General features: G+C 34.6%; 1 protein-coding gene across 5 annotated transcripts in view; it reads left to right on the top strand.

Annotated features, from left to right (window-relative positions):
* The window catches only part of VPS13A (vacuolar protein sorting 13 homolog A), a 249,952-nt gene that overhangs the window by 32,167 nt on the left and 196,822 nt on the right, over positions 1–20,963 (top strand). For all 5 annotated transcript variants that reach the window (XM_058565619.1, XM_058565615.1, XM_058565616.1 and 2 more), the window contains exons 6-17: positions 2,171–2,280; positions 3,228–3,287; positions 5,093–5,152; positions 5,367–5,447; positions 8,294–8,351; positions 12,504–12,631; positions 12,828–12,934; positions 13,827–13,998; positions 15,903–15,965; positions 16,460–16,589; positions 17,684–17,778; positions 18,099–18,241. In XM_058565619.1, coding sequence (XP_058421602.1) covers positions 2,171–2,280; positions 3,228–3,287; positions 5,093–5,152; positions 5,367–5,447; positions 8,294–8,351; positions 12,504–12,631; positions 12,828–12,934; positions 13,827–13,998; positions 15,903–15,965; positions 16,460–16,589; positions 17,684–17,778; positions 18,099–18,241 — 1,207 coding nt within the window. The remainder of the gene's footprint in view (positions 1–2,170; positions 2,281–3,227; positions 3,288–5,092; positions 5,153–5,366; positions 5,448–8,293; positions 8,352–12,503; positions 12,632–12,827; positions 12,935–13,826; positions 13,999–15,902; positions 15,966–16,459; positions 16,590–17,683; positions 17,779–18,098; positions 18,242–20,963) is intronic.

Below are 20,963 nucleotides of genomic sequence, written 5' to 3'. Positions count from 1 at the left end.
CAGGTTCATTTTCTCCAGAATAAACCCTTGCTTCTCACTAGAGTGGGAAAGGGATAGTTGCTTGGCTATGTGGGCTGGGGTAGGGAGGGTACGTAGAAGTCCAACTGCTCATTATACAGACTTTAAAGCAATCCTTGTAGCATCACCCTCTCCGTCCACCATGTTCCCTCTTTGCCATTTACTCCAGTTCCTGAATCTTGCCAGGGTTCTGTTTTTTGACTCATCTTGTGTTTTATTAGCATCTCCATCTATGGACATTGAGGATTAAATTTTTTCCTCTATGCTAAATCAGTTAAGGCTGGCTGCTTTCCAGCTTCTAAATTTTTGAAGCTACCTCTTATTTATTCTTTCTCTTATACTCTTTCTTTTGGCCTTTGGATTTATCAGAGTTATCAGCATTAGGGTGATATTTTAGGCTATAAGATGTGGATGAGATTCCCTGCAGCAGCAGTATAATGAGAAAAAATCCTTGGTCTGAGCCCTAAGGAAATCCAACATTTAATGATTGTATGGAGAAGGAAAACAAAAAAAGAAGATCGAGAAGGAATGGTCAGATAAGTAGAAGGAAATTTGGAGATTATGATTCCATCATGAAAGGGTGTTTTAGGAAGCAAAGAATGTATCACATCCTGCTGAGACAGGTAAATCAAGGATTAAGAAATAATCATTTTATTTATGACATGGAAGTCATTGGTCACCTTAGAAATAGCTGTTTTTATTGCATTATGATATCAGACAAGGAGCTTCTGTTTCTTCCAAAGTTGGGGGCAAGATCATCTGCTAAGAGTAAAGAGAGCAGTGGAAGAGTTGTTGGACTTTTGAGGAGAATCAAAAAGAATTTTGAAATAGTTATTCTGGAGAGTGAACAAGTTGACTGGAGAAATGTAATAAGGTTGTTAGTTGGTTGAAGTTGGTGATGACCAGTTTACAGTAATTCCAGTCTGTCCTGTTGTAATTTTCTCCTCCAGTACTCACCTGGCAAGGCATAGCTATGTTTATATAAAAAGTAGGTAGTTGGTTTTATTCGGGGTTGGAGTTTTATTGACAGAGGAAAAGGAGAAAAAAAGAGCAAAAGAGTTTAAAGTGTTGGTGAAATAATATATTATGGAATCTGAGCTGGATAAGGAAGTCAGCAGGAAACTAGTCAATAGGGAAAGAAAGATTTAGCATTTAATTGAATGACTGAATAAATTTATAGAGCAAAGGATTTTATAAGAGTGGTGGGATTCAAAGATTAAAATAAAAAGCTCTGTCTTCAAAGAGCTTATATTCTACTGTCTACTTATTAATTCCGAAGTTCTTTTATATTCAAATATATTCACTTACCTCTCTTGCATTTCATATCACTTGCATTTGATGTTCATGTGATATCTTCATCAGCTTTTCTTTATCCAAGGCCTCCTGGCCCAGCTGAATTAGGGAGTAGTAGTAGGTCATTAGAGGAAAAGATAGATAATACGTGTATACAGCTAGAGCTGGACTAGAAATAGGAAAGGAGATAGATTTTATTGGCATTTTCAAGTAGGGGAAAAAGGGGTAGTAACTAGTGGTTATCAAAGGCATATTAAAAAAGAAATTAAGAACCTCAGTTCTTTATGCTTTCTATTCCCCTGGGAAGTACTGAAACTAGAAATAGTTAATAGTGTTTTTAGAAAATGAAACAAATGATGAACTTCCTTCATCTTTGCTTGAAAGGGTAGAGGGAAAGGGTCTTATAGCTTCTATTTTGTATTCATCAGTGGGAGGAGCATATTCAACTATTTTATACATTATGATGGTATTGCTAATTTTAAGGGAGATTCCTTTTTTGCTGCTGTTTCTGGCTTTTCTAATTTAAGCCTATTATAATTCTTACCTAATAATCTTAGTTGTTTTCCATGTTTTTATGTACTCAGGTATAGTTAACAGAGAGAAGTTATAAAGTTTAATGCCAATAAATTCTACATAGTTGGCTTTAGTTTGACTGAACAAGAAAGTAGCTTTTGAAAACTGTGTTTAGTTGCCTTTGAAAGTCTTTGGTGTGGCATACTTTGGAAAGCAGACTTTTAGTGTTCTGTTTGCAAATACAGATTTTTTCTTTAACAAGATAACATTTATGTTACCTCAATATGTGGATAGTTATAGAGTATATTTTTCATTCAAGTTAAAAAATAAATATTTGCAATTGTAGAAAACCAACGGGTGGAGAAACAGGACACTTTTACAGAAAAATTAATTACTCAGATCATAAAAAATCTTCAAGTGAAAATTTCCAACATCCATATTCGTTATGAAGATGATGTAAGTATTTTAATAGGTGATCCTTGTTTTTATATTTATATATATTTTGCTGTTTATTGCTTGCTCTATAGTGGCCAACCTGTAAGAGGCTGGGAAGTGGAGGGATACAGAGCTGAAGATGACATAATCTTTCTTTTCTATAATTATAGTTGTAATTTGCAGTCCTTAGTGCCTTGATTACACTTTCCTAAACTGTTCGAACATCAGATAATGAAGGAAAGTGTCTTTTTTATATTATAATCACCTTTGATAGGTAGGAGTTATGAATTTAGCAGTTACATATTTTTAAAATATTTTAAATTATACTATATTTACCTCCTAGAAACAGCACTGGTCTAGGAATCAGTAGAGCTAGATGTAACTAAATTGTTTGATCTCAAATAGATCGTGTATTCTCTCTAAAACACATAATTATTGGCTTCTCATAGTACTATTTTGAGAGTCAATCATTTTTTAAAATAAAACTTTTTTTTGTAAACTGAAAAACATTATGCAGATGTATTATTATTGTACAACACTACTACATTGATACTTAATTTTTTTTTTTTTTGTGAGGAAGATCAGCCCTGAGCTAACATCCATGCCAATCCTCCTCTTTTTGCTGAGGAAGACTGGCCCTGGGCTAACATCTGTGCCCATCTTCCTCCACTTTATATGGGATGCCGCCACAGCATGGTCTGACAAGCGGTGTGTCGGTGCGCGCCCGGCATCTGAACCCCGGGCCGCCAGCAGTGGAGCGCGCACACTTAACTGCTACGCCACGGGGCCGGCCCCGATACTTAATATTTTAATTGGTATTAGGAAAAATATAGAAATAAAAGTTGTTCCAGAAAGTAAGATGTTTTGAATGTTTGAAATAGCATACTTCCCAGAAAGTGAATTTCTATAAAGTGAATTTTGTCCAGCTGCTGAAAATCTGAATAAAATTTACTCTCTTTCCTCTTTAGATCACAAATCGGGACAACCCACTCTCATTTGGTATTTCCCTTCAAAATCTCAGCATGCAGGTACTTTGTTTAAAAAGAAATGTAACCATATTTAATTGTGCAGTATAGTTAATCAAACTGCTAATTACTATTCATGTATGCCAGCATCAGAAATAGGTGTCTATGTAGAATTGGTACAAAAAGTGCATACACTGGAATGGAATTGAGGGTAGATAGTTTCACATTTCAAAAAATGATTGATAATCAAATTTAGTTTAAAATATGAGAGCCTATTATGCTAATTATTATATTTGGTACTTTTTTACTTAAAAAAATCTATTTCTGAGTTTTAAATGAATAAGTACAAAATAAAAGTAATAAATGTTCACTTCAGCAGCTTTGAAAGTCATGAAAAGCATAAAGAAATAAATCACCCATTTCCTCACCACCATTGTTAATATTGTGGCATACTTTATTCCTGTATCATTTTTCAAATTGATGAATTTTAAAAGTATGAGAGCACATAGAAGATTATGAAACATTTGCTTGCATCCAGAATGGACAATTGTTGAATTTGTCATTTGGTTTAAGTTTTAAATACTTTTAAAGAATGTAATGTTATGAATAAAGTTTAAATCCCTTTTGTTCTCTACTCCCACCCCAGAGATAAACATCTAAGTTTTTAAACTTTTATATTAATATATCCATTAAAAATGTATAGTATTGGGTAGGTTTTTAAAAGTTTACATAAGTATTTTACATGATTCTTCTATAAGTTTTCCTTTTCTCTTCATAATGATTTTGACATTTATCTCCATTGCCACTTGAAATTCACTTCACGCTGTATAGTATTTCGGTACATGCTTTTGTTTATTATATCCATTGGACTTTTGTGTACGATTTCTTTTTAAAACATGGATCCACTGCAAGCAAAAAAAAAAGAAAAAAGGAAAGCCAAAGAAAAGTTATTCAATAACTTCAGTCAAGTTGGGTAGGGTAAACTGTCAAGTGCTGCAGTTAGGTTGAAAAATAAGGACGAAGAATTAGCCATTGGATTTGGCAGTGTGAAGGTCATTGGTAACTGCAACAGCAGTGGTTTTTAACCATCACCTTGGAGGTCCTTGGAAACTTGTCCCCCAGCCCAGACCTATTCAATTAGAAACTCAGGTTGGGGTCCGGCCATCTATGTTTTAAATAGCCCTCCAGGTGATCCTAATGCATGCTAAAGTTTGAGAAGCACTGTTCTCCATTCAGTTCTCTACAAAAAAATGAAAACCATCTTTCTAAAATAAGCATCTGATCACTTTATTCCCCTTAGTGGCTTTTCATTGCTCTTAGAATAAAGTCCATAGTTTTGTCTTAAAATAGTTTATAATCCCTTTGTAATCTGACCCCAGGTAACATATCTGGTTTCACCTCTTCTCTTTGTTTTGCATTACCTTCTTTGGCCATACTGGGCTACTTCAGTTCCCTGAACATGTCCTATATTTGCATATCTTCCTACTATGAATCATATTTCCTGTTGACCTTAGAATCAGTAATTTCTATTCAGAAATTTCTGTCATATATTAAGTTAGACATCACATTCTCCAGCATACCCCTGAGTTTAGACTCCTACCATGTTCTCCCAGAGTACTATGTATTTAACCTTTGTAGTGACACTTATCTGTTTTTAATTGCTTATTTACTTGTTTGCTTTTTCAACCAGCAGTGAGCTCCTTGAAAGCAGAGACTTCTTGTGGTCAGTTAATATTCTTTGACTGAATGTTATGTTTTCAAGGACATTTTCATGGGAAATCGGTCTAGAGTATGATAGATATGATTTATCACTGCCATTTCACATGTAAATGACATTTTTACTGCTGTTTTTTTTTTTTCCTTTTCAGACCACTGATCAGTACTGGGTTCCTTATTTACATGATGAAAGTGAGAAACTATTTCGTAAGGTAAAATAAACAAATATTATATTTTGTCAATCCATGGACTTGACAAGAGACTTTTAGAAAGGCAAATGGTAATGTATAGATAAGGATTTATGTGACTTGTGTTTACTTGCTTGACTCTGTTATATGACTCAATTATTTGAGACTTCTTAAAATAGCATATGTTAAAGATCCTTCAAAGAGAACGTGACATATAATAAACTTGATTTATTTTCAGTTAATCCGATTGGATAACCTTTTTGCCTATTGGAATGTGAAGTCTCAGATGTTTTATCTTAATGATTATGATGAATCATTGGTAAGTAAATTTTTTTGATATATATATGTACTTATTTGTTGGTATCAGATCTTGCGTAAGGTTTTATTCATTGTCATTTATCTAACATACTGTAGTCAGTGGTCGTCTTTTTCTAGCCAGAGTCCATTAGTAGAATCTACAAAAATAGGTGAATATGTAAGTGCCTGTACACAAACATGTGTAAACTCACACACGTATATCTTTTTTTTTGTTTGTTTAATTGACAAGCATTGTTATATTAGTTTCAGGTGTACAACATAATGATTCGATATTTGTATATATTGTGAAATGATCACCACAGTAAGTCTATTTTATTTAACATCCATCACCATACATAGTTACCGAATTTTTTTCCTTGTGATGAGAACTTTTAAGATTTACTGTCTTAGCAACTTTCAAATATGCAATACAGTATTATTAACTATAGTCTTCATGCTGTACATTACATCCCCATGACTTATTTATTTTATAACTGGAAGTTTGTACCTTTTGACTCCATTCACCCATTTCACCCATCCCCACCCCTTGCCTCTGGCAACCACCAGTCTGTTCTCTGTATCTATGACCTTGGTTTTTTTTTTTTTTTTGAGATTCTACATTTAAGTGGGATCACACAGTATTCATCTTTCTTTGACTTATTTCACTTAGCATAATGCCCTCAAGGTCCATCCATGTTGTCGCAAATGGCAAGATTTCATTCCTCTTTATGGCTGCGTAATATCCCATTGTGTATATATATATATATATATATATATATACCATATGTTCTTTATCCATTCATCCACTGATGGACAATTAGGTTATTTCCATATCTTGTCTATTGTAAATAACGCTACTGTGAACATGGAGGTGAATATATCTTCTCAAGTTAATGTTTTTGTTTTCTTTGGATAAATACCCAGAAGTGGAATTGCTGGATCATATGGTAGTCTATTTTAATTTTTTGAGGAACTTCCATACTAATTTTTATAGTGGCCACACCAATTTCTGTTCCCACCAACAGTGTACAAGGGTTCCCTTTTCTCCACGTCCTTGCCGACATTTGTTATTTCTTGTCTTTTTGATACTAGCTATTCTAATAGGTGTGAGATGATATCTCTTTGTGGTTTGATTTGCGTTTCCCTGATGATTAGTGATGTTGAGCATCTTTTTGTGTACCTGTTGGCCATCTGTATGTCTGCTTTGGAAAAATATCTATTCAAATCCTCTGCCCATTTTTTAATCAGATTGTTTGTTTTTTGGCTCTTGAGTTGTATGAGTTCTTTATATATTTTAGATATTAACCCCTTATCAGATATATGATTCGCGAATATTTTCTTCCATTCAGTAGGTTTTTTCATTTTGTTGATGGTTTCCTTTGCTGTGCAGAAGCGTTTTAGATTGTGTAGTCCTACTTGTTTATTTTTGCTTTTTTTGTGTGTGCATGTGAGGAGATCAGCCTTGTGCTAACATCTGCCAATCCTCCTCTTTTTTTTTTTTTTTTTTTGCCAAGGAAGACTGGCCCTGGGCTAACATCCATGCGCATCTTCCTCCACTTTATATGGGACGCTGCCACAGCATGGCTTGCCAAACAGTGCATTGGTGCGCACCCGGGATATGAACCAGCAAACCCCGGGCCACCGCAGCAGAGCGCGCGCACTCAATGGCTTGCGCCACCGGACCAGCCCCCTATTTTTGCTTTTATTGCCTTTGATTTTGGTGTCAGATCCAAAAAAATCATCACCAAGACTGATGTCAGGGAGCTTACCACCTAAATTTTCTTCTAGGAGTTTTATGACTTCAGATCTTACATTCAAGTCTTCAATTCATTTTGAGTTAATTTTTGTTTATGGTGTAAGATAGTGGTCCAGTGTCATTCTTTTCATGTTGCTGTCCAGTTTTCTCAACACCATTTATTGAAGAGATTGTTCTCTCCCCGTTATGTATTCTTGGCTCCTTTGTTGTAAATTAATGAACCATGTTGCATGGGTTTATTTCTGGGCTCGTTATTCTTTTCCATTTATCTGTGTGTCTGTTTTTATGCCAGTATCATACTGTTTTGATTACTATAGCTTTGTAATATAGTTTGAAATCAAGGAGCATGATGCCTGCAGCTTTGCTTCTTAGGATTGCTTTGGCTATTTCGATGCAGTTGTAAATGGGATCGTTTTCTTAATTTCTCTTTCTGATAGTTTGTTATTAGTGTATAGAAACAACAGATTTTTGTATATTGATTTTGTATCCTGGAACTTTACTGAATTCATTTATTAATTCTAACAGTTTTTTGGTGGAGTCTTTAGGGTTTTCTATAAATACTATCATGTCATCTGCAAAGAGTGACAATTTTACTTCTTCCTTTCTAGTTTGGATGACTTTTATTTCTTTGTCTTGCCTAATTGCTCTGGCTAGGGCTTCCAGTACTATGTTGAATAAAAGTGGCAAGAGTGGGCATGCTTGTATTGTTCCTGATCTTAGAGGAGAATCTTTCAGCTTTTCACTGTTGAGTATGTTAGCTGTGGATTTGTCATAAATTGCCTTTATTATGATAAGGCACATTCCTTCTAGACTCACTTTGTTGAGAGTTTTTATCATAAATGGATGTTGAATTTCCTCAAATTTTGTATGTGTGCCTGCACACAAACATGTGTAAACACACACATATATCTTAATAGATCCTGGAGCATTGTTTTATAATAGTAGTTTAATGAGATATTGTCTAACCGCTGTAATATTTTCCATAGCTAAGTCCTAAGTTTGAGTTATTTTTTTTAATTGCTTTGAAACATTTTTCTTTGCATATAATAGGATTTTGTAGGTTAAAGGTATATTGGCATGAATATAAATAAAAGCAATTTGTCTTTTAATAGGACAGCTTGAAAAATGGCATTGTCTATGAAAATATTGTTCCAGAAGGTTATGATTTTGGTAAGTACATTTCATAAAATAAAAAGTGCAATTAAAGTAATTAGTATAAATTTTAAATGAACATTGTTAATATCATTGTGCTAGTTCATGTTAATTTTCTTATGTAATTAAATGTATTTATATATGCAAAAACAAAACACTTATTTTTTCTGTCATTCGTTGTTGGAGCTTTTGGCTGTATTTCTATAGGAAAGAAAATGTCCAACAAGAGAGAATGTTATTAAATTGTGGTAAATCTCTAAGGGTTATTCAATAACAATTATGATAATGTTTTAAAGACATTTTGACATGGAAAATACAATTTAATAAAGCTAGCTGCTACAGTCTGTAGTGCGATCTTACTATTTTAAAAATGTGTATTTAAAATTTTTCTTCTTTATACTTTTTTCTGGTTCCAAATTTTCTGAAAAGAACATGTAGTACTTTTATAATCAGAAATGAGTTAGTAAAATATGTAGAGAAAAGGAGTGCTGTTTCTTCTTCCCTGAAGGCACTCAATAAATATTGATTGGTGCTGGAAAACTTAGTTCTTGGATTTGGCTGTCTGATGTCATTAACCAGTGATACTTTTTTGTATTCTACCTTCATGACTATTCTTTATTAATTTCCTAAAGTGGCTCTTCTTGTGCTCACTCTTAAAATACCATTTTCATGGTTTTCAATTGGTTTCTTTTTCTTGATTCTCTTCTCAAAGGAAACATTAAGAACAGATGAGATTGTCTATCATGTGTGTTGTTGATTCTCAAATCTATCACTTTAGGTTTGACTTATTTTTTCTTTGCCCCACTGTCATTTCCTCCTGTATCAGTCAGGGTCTCGTGAGGAGACAGAAACCATATGTAATATGAGCAGGGAAAATTTAATATAAAGAATTATTAGCTATAACAGCTGATTGGAGTAACAAAGAATTGGGTAATAAAAAGTAGAGAGAACTCTAAAGAATATAGGAATAGTATAGAAGGAACAGCCTCTACCCTGGGATTAAGATGAAGTGCCCAAAGAAGAGGGTCTGCCTCTTTCAGCACTGAGATCTAGACCCTATTGGAAAGGGCATGGCCACAGCTCACTGAATGGCAGGAAAGTCTCTGTGGTGCCGTGCCACCAAAATTTGTTAGAAATTTACCCGCAGGAATTTTGTGGAAATTTATCCTTTAGGAAGCCTTATGGAGAGTTGTCTCATGAGAGGCACTCTGCTACAAAACTGCCTTAGCAGAGTGCTGGGAGAATTTGCTGGCTGCTGGATGTTGCTAGCTGCCATGCAGTGGAGGAGGCTGATACTGAAGAAATCTATCATGTGGCAGGAGCCAGGCACTGGAGAAGCCACCTTCTGTAGGAGCTGGGTGTTAGAGAAGCCGTGGCACTACAGGAGTTGATTAAATGAGCACATTAGAACTATGAAGCATAACTTCTTCCTACAGTGTCTCTCTAGTGTCCTCTACTGATCAAGATTAACACTATGTTAACTGATAAAGAAAAAAGTTTAAAGGGCCCAAATTTAGTTTTTAGAGCAGGCAATGAAGGGTGAATTTAGAGCTCACAGGCAATAAATTGATAAGTGGCATACCTGCTGGAGGGGGAAGAAGGAATGAAGGGTTTCTTTTTGTTCTTTTATTTAATGGGAGAGATAATCGTTTTTTCATAGGCTAAGTAGGGAATGAGTCATAGAACATGAATAAATGAAGCAAGAGAGGGAACGGCTAATTTCTATATTGATATGGGTGAAAGGGGATGGGATCTAGTGTACAAGAGGAGTCCTTTGCCACAGATAGGAGCATAGTCAGTTCATTTGTAAGATAGATTTTAGTTATAAGAGAGAAGTCCTAATATTGAGTGGACAAATAGATATGGTGATAGGAGTTTATGGAATTTCTCATCTGAGCTTTTATATATATATATATATTTTTTAATATCTGAGGTCTTAGAGGTTTTTGGAGGGCAGAGAGGCTGTGAAATAGTAATGTAGGGGAATGAGAGATTGAATTGACTAGAACAGTATTCTCAAAGTGTGGTTCAGACTAGCAGCATCAGTATCACTTGGGAACTTGTTAGAAATATAAATTCTAGGGCCCATCCCAGACCTACTGAATCAAAACCCCTGAGAGTGAAGCTCAACAATCTATGTTTTAACAAGCTTTTCTGGTGATTCTGATGAATACTAAAGTTTGAGAACCACTGGCTTACAGTATGAATTGGCCAATATTTTTTTGTAAAGAGCCATGTTGTAAATTAAATATTTTACCTTTTGTAGGCCATATGCAACCTCTGTCGCATATTCTTCTCTGTTTCTTTTAAATAACTCTTTAAAAGTATAAAAATCATTCCTAGATCACTGACTGTATAAAAATAGGCTATGGTATGGATTTGGCCTATCCCTGGACTAAAGGAGTGTGTGTGATTGCTCAGCAACGTTAAGGACCTACTTCAGATTTATAACATTAAAGGACCTAGAGAGATAGGTGGTGGTGGTAGTAGAAGAGTTAGATGCTTGAGACTGAGATTATGGAGAGGTCTAGGATATCAGTTTGATAAAGTTTTGTGGATGAAGTAAGGGTGGAGGAGTTCAAGGAACTGAGGGGCCATGGTTTTGAAAAGATCATCTGTATATTGAAATCACTCAGAAATTAGTGTTGCCAGGAGCTAAAATCTCAGAGAGGTAGGAGAAGGTATAGCCCAGGGAAGGATACTTGATTGCAATCAGGGAAGGTATAGTGGGTGATGTAGTCTGGCATGTAACAGAAGAATTAAAGCTGGGGAAGAGGAATAATTTTATTTTTCGAATACTGATGTTATTGCTTTATATATGTGCTTTTTTTTTTTTTTTTTTTTTTGCTGAGGAAGACTTGCCCTGAGCCAACATTCGCTGCCATGCCAGTCTTCCTCTTTTTGTACGTGAGCTGCCACCACAGCATGGCCACTGACAGCCAAGTGGTGTAGGTCTGCATCTGGGAACAGAACCCGGGCTGCCAAAGCAGAGCATGCTGATCTTATGCTGATCTTAACCACTAGGCCAGCAGGGCTGGCCCCAATACATATACTTTTTAAACTTTCTCTTTGTATATCTTTCCATTTATGTACATATAAATTTTTCTCATTTTTAACTGTATACTATTCTATTATATCATGTACCATAATGAATTCAACCCATCTCCTATTGATGGATATCTTCTTGTTCTGTTCAAATTAAAAGTATTTTTGAATGCTTAATGTGTAAAAAATTAAGTGTTATGCCGTGGGACTGATTACAACAAAAGGAATATATTATCTTTGTATATATATTAGCTTATAATGTAATAGTTGATGTCTGTCTAGATTCTGCTATTACTGGTCTCCCTCTGCATTATTCTTATTCCCTTTGAGACTAATACAATGGATTGAGAGAAATTTGTCTTAGATTATGGGTTGCACCAAGAAGGTTATACTGGGCAAACTTGCACTCATTTTTTCTCTCCTCCTTTTACAAGTTAAAAAAGGGGGAATGCATGGATACAGAGAAACTGTTCAGAAATTAGAATTATATAATGAAAGTCAGTGGTTAAATATAATCTTCTTTCTCCTTAGCATTTCTAATGTACATTCATTCCTTAAAACTGTACTTTATTAAAACTATTTTATTGGACTATTTGCCATTTAGAGAATGTTCCTGCTTTTAAGGGTTATAGTGGTGTTTTGAGAGGGAGTTCACTTAGCATTTATTGTACTTACAGAACACAGTATGGGGCCGGCCCCGTGGCTTAGCGGTTAAGTGAGCGCGCTCCGCTGCTGGCGGCCAGGGTTCGGATCCTGGGTGCGCACAGATGCACTGCTTCTCCGGCCATGCTGAGGCCGCGTCCCACATACAGCAACTAGAAGGACGTGCAGCTATGACATACAACTATCTACTGGGGCTTTGGGGGGAAAAAAATAAAATTAAAAAAAAAAAAAAAAAGACAATATGAATTAAAGGTAGGAAAAAAGTAAAAGAATCTTCTCAACTAATAAGGTGACAGTCCATCTGACCAAATCACAGCAGTGTGGAAATCTGGGAATTGTAGAAAGGGTATATAGGAAGTGAAATTCAGTGTTTTAAACTTGATCCCTTTAGTGCTTTGAGACTTTTGAAATGTAACTCAATTTAACTCAATTTAATTTTTTAAAATTTGTATTATTTTCCAGTATTTCGTCCCATATCTGCTATTGCCAAACTTCAGATGAATCGCAGATCGGATTTTGACTTTTCTGCCCCCAAGATAAATCTGGATGTTGAGTTACATGACATAGCAATTGAATTTAATAAACTGCAGGTGATTTTTTTAAACAAAATTTTAAATTGTGAGTTATAGTTTGATAAAAGCAGAACTAAGATTTTAAATATTTTTCAAAAATTCATAATGTTATATGGTAACATTTTCTTTAAAAAGTCAGTAATGTAACTTTTGTCTTCAACAACTGAATGTAAAATCTGAAACATTTAAGAACTTGAATTTTTTTACTTTTCAGTATTTCAGTGTTATGGAGCTTCTTGAATCAGTTGATATGATGACACAAAATCTACCATATAGAAAATTCAAACCTGATGTACCTCTTCACTACCATGCCAGAGAATGGTAAAATGACTTAAATTTTTTAAAAATTGAGGTATAATTGACATATAACATTATATTAGTTTCAGGTGTACAACATGATTCAATATTTGTATATATTGCAAAATGATAACCACAATAAGTCTAGTTAACGTCCATCATCATATATAGTTACAAATTTTTTTTTTCTTGTGATGGGAACTTTTAAGATTTATTTTCATAGCAACTTTCAAGTATGCGATACAGTGTTATTAACTGTAGTCACCACGCTGTACATTACATCCCCATGACTTATTTATTTTATAACTGGAAGTTTGTACCTTTAGATTCCTTTAACCCATTTCAGCCACCCCCCACCCCCTGCCTCTGACAACCACTGATCTGTTCTCTGCGTCTGTGAGTGTGGTTTTTTTGTTTTTGGTTTTTTTGATTCCATATGTAAGTGGGATCATATGGTATTTGTCTTTCTCTGCCTGACTTACTTCACTTAGCATAATGACTTCAAGGTCAATCCATGTTGTCACAAATGGCAAGATTGCATTCCTTTTTATGGCTGAATAATATTCCATTGTAAAAATATTTCACATTTTGTTTCTCATTCATCCATCAGTGGACACTTAGGTTGTTTCCATATCTTGTCTATTTTAAATAGTGGTGCAGTGAACATCGGGGTGCATATATCTTGTTGAGTTAGTGTTTTCATTTTCATATGTTGTTTCATTTGTTTTTGTTTTCATATGTTGTTAATACAGATAGGGTTGGGAAAAAGCAAGTACTCAGATAATATACCATTTTCATAGTCTCTGTATTATAGTAATGAATATTGTTAGAGAAGAAGCATTATCAATTATATTTCATACTGTTGGTTTGAGGGTGTTAAGTGGGGTTTTTGTTTTTGTTTTTGTTTTTTAACTAGGTGGGCTTATGCTATATATGGTATTCTTGAAGTAAATGTTGGTCCCCGCTTACGAATGTGGTCATGGAAGCATATTAGCGAACACAGGCAAAAAATGAAGCAATATAAAGAACTGTATAAAAAAAGGCTAATAAGTAAGAAGCCATCTGGTGAACTTCTCATCTCTTTGGAGGTTAGCATTTTAAAAATTGTTGAATATTTTGTACTACATAACTCCTCAGTCTTTAGTGACTAACACTTCCTACTTATTCGCTCTAATTTTGACTGACCTATCTCTTTTTTAATTAGACTTTTTCATGCTCCTGTTCTTAACTTCAGTTGGGTGATATAAGCTCTGGTGATATTCTCCTGTGAGCTTTTGGAATTTGAAATTATTCTTAATCTGTAGCGATTTGGGTTCATGCAAATAGTAACTTGAAGCCTCACATTATGATGTTTGTTCTTTTTCTAGGTATAGTGTTAGATTGTTTATTTGAGCCCCACATTATTATGACCTTCCTAACCTCACAAACCTAAAAAGTGTTTGCTACATTGATTCCAATCTTCTCTGTGTCAGTTTCAGAGTTTTACATTATCTGTCACCACTCCATTTCTTTACCATCTGACTGTGCATTAATCAAATGTTTCCTCTTCTATACGTATTATGCTTATACTTATAGCTAAGTCTGTGCTTATGTATTCCATCTGCCTTTTCTCATCTCTCTGCCTATCCCAGTTTTAGTCATCCTTCAAGTTCTGCTGAAGTCCCATCTCTTGTACAAACTTTCCTGAATTTTCTGCCCATACAGAGCTCTTATTCTCTTAATTCTTATGCCATTTCTAGTCTTTACCAGCAACTTGACATTTAATTATCTGTCTTGAGAGTTCTCTAAATATTAATCTTGTTTTATCTTTTAGCATTATGGTATGTTTTAGAAGAGACTGTTTTACAGGTGGATGAAGTACAGCTTAGGGAGGCTAAGGGGAGTTAGCCTCTTGAAATTGATGTAACCATTCTGAAACCAGGCCAGTTTCCAATTAGGAGCTCCCTAAAGATTGAGTTTTATTTTTATTTTTGAGGTAGGAGACTTTCTGAAGACCTATGCTATTAGGAATGCTTGGGTGTAGAGGCCTTTTGGGGTGGTTACAGGTTTCCTTACTTAGTTTTGGATCTTAATCTGAATCGTCCAAGTCTACTGGACAGTAGAACCCTGAGTTAAGTTGTTTTCTAGATAAAACTAGGTCATGGTTGCTTCTCTTTGAGGGGAAAAATGGTTTGAGGATGAAACTCTCAAAAGTAATCATGGAAATAATGTATAAATATAATGAAGATTTAGCTTATCTCATTTTATTTCAACAGCCCTAACAACTTTGAAAAGTGTAAATTTTTTTTTTTTTTTTGTGAGGAAGATTAGTCCTGAGCTAACATCTGTCGCCAATCCTCCTCTTTTTGCTGAGGAAGACTGGCCCTGGGCTAACATCCGTGCCCATCTTCCTCCATTTTATATGGGATGCTGCCACAGCGTGGCTTGACAGGCGATGCGTTGGTCGCACACAGGATCTAAACCCCGGGCCGCCGCAGTGGAGCGCGCACACTTAACCGCTGTGCCACTGGGCTGGCCCTTGAAAAGTGTAAAATTTAAAAAAAAGTTTTAGGTGTATCTAGATCTACTTGGAATATCTTAATGATGACATACTGTGAACTGTGAACATAACATGAAGGATTTATAATTGTATTTTTAGTTGAAAGTGACACTAATGTGTTTACCCTTAGCTGTAGTTAAAACTGAAATAAAAGTCATTTTAAACAATGCATGGGTGGTGTCTTTTAGTATCTGTAAATCTTGTAGATTTGTAACTCTTATATGCATGACATGTGTGATTTCTTTGTTCAGAAAGTTACTCCATCATTACTAATTTCCAAGCTGACATATATACTAACAGTGCTTCTCAGAAATTAACAGGAATATTATGTTGATGGATGATCTGTTTTCTGCTTCCTGTCATATCCTTTCTTTAATGCAGCAATTTTATAGATTTAGTAAGGTTATTTATATAAAGTTATTTATGTAAACACATTTTTTCTTATATTTATAGGAGTTGGAAAAGACTTTGGATGTATTTAATATAACTATATCCAGACAACAAGCAGAAGTTGAGGTAATTCCAAATTATCTTTCAATTAGTAAAAATAAATCTAGATTCTATATAGATTTGACAGATTCTGTGATATTATTAGTATTGTGCTATAATATACTGTTTTCTAAAAGGGGTTCAAATTTGCTTGTTAGTGTTAGAAGAAAATTTGATTTAATGTTTTGCCACATCCATTTAAATCAGATAATTTCTATGGGAAAAAAATTCTTTCTAAATAATTGGGCTTATCAAATACTCAGAGTTCATATGGAAGTGAAAAGTCAATTTTTTTTTTTTTTTTTGCAATTACCATCACTTTTAAGACAGTGGAGATACTTACCTGGTTAACCTAAATTCTTATGTTTGGGTAATGTTGCGGTTACTGTGTCCTGTTGTCAGTCTGTATGTTGTTTACATTTATTCGCTCAAGTAGATAATTTTTGGAAATATGCTTTTGTTTCTTCAGATTGCTAAATAAAGGATAATTTGTCATTTATATGGAAACTCATTCATTTTAGGTAAAGAAAGCTGGATACAAGATTTACAGAGAAGGAGCAAAAGATTCAGAGGATAATAAAGGATGGTTTAGCTGGCTGTGGACTTGGTCAGAACCAAATACTAAAGAACAACCAGATGTTAAACCTGGAAGTATGTCCATTTCATTTTATAGTAGTGTCCTTAATCATCAGGTTATGCTACTATAGCTAATCATCAGATGTGAAAATAAAGTTTTGAAGAAAATTTTCTAATTAAAATAGACATTGTAGGTATATATACATATGATATATAATTTATCCTTATTATCAATAAAATTACTATTAAAGCATTGTAAATATATATGTCAAATATTAAATTTTGTGTGTGTGTGTGAGGAAGATTAGCCCTGAGCTAACATCTGATGCCAATCCTCCTCTTTTTGCTGAGGAAGATTGGCCCTGAGCTAACATCGGTACCCATCTTCCTCTGCTTTATATGGGACACCGCCACAGCATGGCTTGACAAGCGGTGCATTGGTACGCACCTTGGATTTGAACCTGCTAACCCTGGGCCGCCGCAGCAAAGCACGTGCACTTAACCGCTACACCACTGGGCTGGCCCCTAAGTAAATTTTTTTTTTATCTTACTAATGTTTACAAAAGAGTTTTATGCCCAAAGGATTTAGTAAATGCATATAGCATATAGTAATAGATAAATAAAAATTCCAAACGGATATAAACCATTGTAAATTTTTGTTGAAATTGTTTCTTGGAAAGATTTTTGTTTCCTAACCAAATGCTTAAGATCATAACTTTGGAGGCTTGGGGCATTAGTTTACATCCTGGTTCTATCACTTATTAGCAGTGTGGCCCTGGCAAATTATTTAAGCTCTCTAAACTTCAATTTTATCATCTGTAAAATGGGGGGAAATTATGATATTAATACCACCCACTTTGTATGCTAAATATGTTGCCTAGCACCATGCTAAGTGCCTAATACAGTTAGACATTTTGCAAGCTCTTGCTTAATACAAATATTTAGAAATTTATATTGCTAAATTCTTGTATATTTAGCTATTTATATTTTTGGAGAATAATCCTTCTACAATCACCAATGCCTTCCTAACATTCAGTAATTATAATTTCTTAGGAGCATTACAAAAAGAGAGTAAAATTTGTATTTAATTTATTAAAGGCAGCTAAATTATGGGTTAGTTCTATCTTGTTACCGGTTCAGAACACAAAACACTTCTTTATGATTTGTAGTTCTTGAAGAAATGTTGACACCTGAAGAAAAAACTTCACTCTATGAAGCAATTGGCTATAGTGAAACAGCAGTTGATCCAACCTTGCCCAAAACAGTAAGATGTTTTTTTGCCTTATACCTTGGAGGTTAGTGATAGATATGCCTATTTACAATCCCTTCAGAAATAACCTGTTGTTGACTTGTTCTGTGATCTTTCTCTGGGTCTATAAATATTACATTTATTTTAATTTCCAAAGTAGAAATAAAAATTGCCCCCTACTTTGTAGTGTTATGTGGTGATTCTTTCATATATAATTAGGGTTGTTTTTAAAGTATTTTCTGGCCTTTGGAAAGAATAAACTATATGAATAAGAGTATTTATTATATTTATATGTATATACTTTTTTCCATTTTATTTTTCTGAATATACTCTAGTTTGAAGCCATGAAGTTCTTTGTTCACTTGAAAAGTATGTCTATTGTTCTAAGAGAAAAACAAGAAAAACATGAACTGTTAGATATTGTAGTAGAAGAATTTAGCACTTTGATTGTGCAGAGACCAGGAGCCCAAGCAATTAAGTAAGTATCAATTTATTTTCTTTTATTTATAAAAGAAAAAATTTCACTGTGAGGTTAGAAGTTAGTTACAACCTTATAGTATTTTGTAAAGAGTACTATGGTTTAATGTATCCTTTTGTATTTTTAGGAACTTAGATTTTTTTTTCAGTAATATATATATTTTGGAATTACTAAAATAATACATGTTGCATAGCATACTGCATGCTGAGGACACATAGAAGGACATTGAAGAATAATACAAAAATATCAGCAACTGCGCCACACAAAAGGAAAGGGCATTAAGAATTTGATTTTTATCTAGGAATGCCTGTGTTTTACCTTGTTTTTTTTTTTTTTTGTGAGGAAGGTCAGCCCTGAGCTAACATCCGATGCCAATCCTCCTCTTTTTTGCTGAGGAAGATTAGCCCTGGGCTAACATTTGTGCCCATCTTCCTCTACTTTATATAGGACGCCGCCACAGCATGGCTTGACAAGCGGTGCGTTGGTGCGTGCCTGGGATCCAAACCTGTGAACCCCAGGCTGCCGCAGCAGAGCACGAGCACTTAACTGTTGCGCCACCAGGCCAGCCCCTACCTTGGTTTTTAAAAATAGCTTTATTGAGATATTATTCACATACCATAAAATTTATCCATTTAAAGTGTACAATTCATTTGGTTGTCACGCGGTACTGTATACCAAATTCACGTTGATATGTTTAAAAAGTTGTGCAGCAATTACAACTGTCTAATTCCAGAACATTTTAACTTCCCCAAAAAGAAACCCTATACTCGTTCGCAGTCACTTCCCATTCCTCCCTCTCTCCAGTGTCTGGAACAACTAATTTATGTTCTATTTCTAAGAATTTGTCAATTTGGGGCATTTCATTTGACTGGAATCATACAATATATGGCCTTTTCTGTCTGGCTTCTTTCACTTAGTATGATATTTTCAAGGTTCATCTATTGTATAGCATGAATTAGTGCTTCAGTCTTTTTTATGGCCTAATAATATTTCATTGTTTAGATATACCGCATTTTGTTTGCCCGTTTATCAGATGATGGATATTTGGTTTGTTTCCACTTTTTGGCCACTATAAATAATACTGCTATGAATATTCATGGTCAATATTTTGTGTGGACAATAAGTTTTACATTTTCTTGGGTATATACCTAGGAGCGGAATTGTTGCGGCACATGGTAACTCTGTCTTTAACTTTTTGAGGAGTTGCCAAACTGTTTTCCAAAGTAGCGGCACCATTTTATATTCCTACCACCAGTTTATGAGGTTTCCAATTTATCTACATCCCTGCCAGTGCTTATCTGTCCTTTTGATTATAGCCCCCGTAATGGGTATGAAGTGGTATCTTACTGTGGCTTCGATTTGCATTTGCCTGACGGCTAATGATGTTCAGGATCTTTGCATGTGCTTATTGGCTGTTTCTGTATATCTTTTGAGAAATATCTATTAAGTTCTTTTGCCCATTTAAAATTTGGGTTGTCTTTTTATTATTAAGTTGTAAGAGTTCTTTATATATTGTTGATATAAGTCTCTTATCACACAAAGATTTTCAATTATTTTCTTCCATTCATTGTGTTTTAATTTTTTTTTTTTGAGGAAGATTGGCCCTGAGCTAACATCTGTTGCCAATCTTCCTCCTTTTTTTTGCTTTTTTTTTCCCAAAGCCCCCAGTACATAGTTGTATATCCTAGTTGTAGGTCCTTCTAGTTATTCTACATGGGTCGCTGCCTCAGCATGGCTTGAGGAGCAGTGAGTAGGTCCTCACCCAGGATCCGAACCAGCAAATCCTGGGCTGCCAAAGTGGAACACGTGAACCCAGCTGCTGCACCACCAGGCAGGCCCCCTCTTTTCATTTTCTCAGGGTATCCTTTGAAACTCAAATGTTTTTAATTTGGATGTAGTCCAATTTATTTTTTATTTTTTTGCATTAAAGACTCAAAAAGTCTTTGCCTAACTGAAGGACACAAAGATATATTCCTGTATATTCTTGTGAGAATTCTATACTTTTACTTCTTAAGTTTAGGTTTATGGTCCATTTTGTGTTAATGTTTGTGTATGGTGTGAAATAGGGGTCCTACTTGATTGTTTTGCTGGAGATTATTCAGTTGTCCCAGCACCATTTGTTGAAAAAAACTGTTCTTTCCACATCGAGTGATCTTGGCACCCTTGTCAAAATGGGTAAGGTTTTGTTTCTGGACTCCTGTTCACATTGCTCTGAATCACTAAACTTCTGCCAATATCACACTGTCTTTATTATTATACCTTTGTAGTAAAATTTGAAATAAAAAAGTGACTTCTCCAGTTTTTTCTTTTTCAAGATTGTGTTGGCTATTCTGAGGCTGTTTAATTTCTGTGTAAATTTTTCGATCATCTTGTCCATTTCTGCAAAAAATAGCGGCTTGGATTTGATAAGGATTGTGTTGGATTTGTAGATCAATTTTGGGGGTACTGACATCTAAACAATATTAAGCCTTCCAATTCATGAACTTTTGATGACCTTCATTAATTTCAACAGTGCTTTATAGTTTTCAGAATACAAATTTTACACCTCTTTTGTTAAATTTATTCACGTGTTTTATTCTTTTTGATGCTGTAGGGGAGGAAGTTTTCCTCGATCTCCTTTAGGTCCCTGTCTGGGTCTGAAAATTAAACTAAAAAAGACAGATTTTTTTTTTCCTCCCAAAGCCCCAGTAGATAGTTGTATGTCATAGCTACACATTCTTCT

The sequence above is a fragment of the Diceros bicornis genome, chromosome 22, assembly GCF_020826845.1.
Source record: "Diceros bicornis minor isolate mBicDic1 chromosome 22, mDicBic1.mat.cur, whole genome shotgun sequence".
NCBI classification, from domain to species: domain Eukaryota; kingdom Metazoa; phylum Chordata; class Mammalia; order Perissodactyla; family Rhinocerotidae; genus Diceros; species Diceros bicornis.
This window is presented reverse-complemented; position numbering and strand designations above follow the sequence as displayed.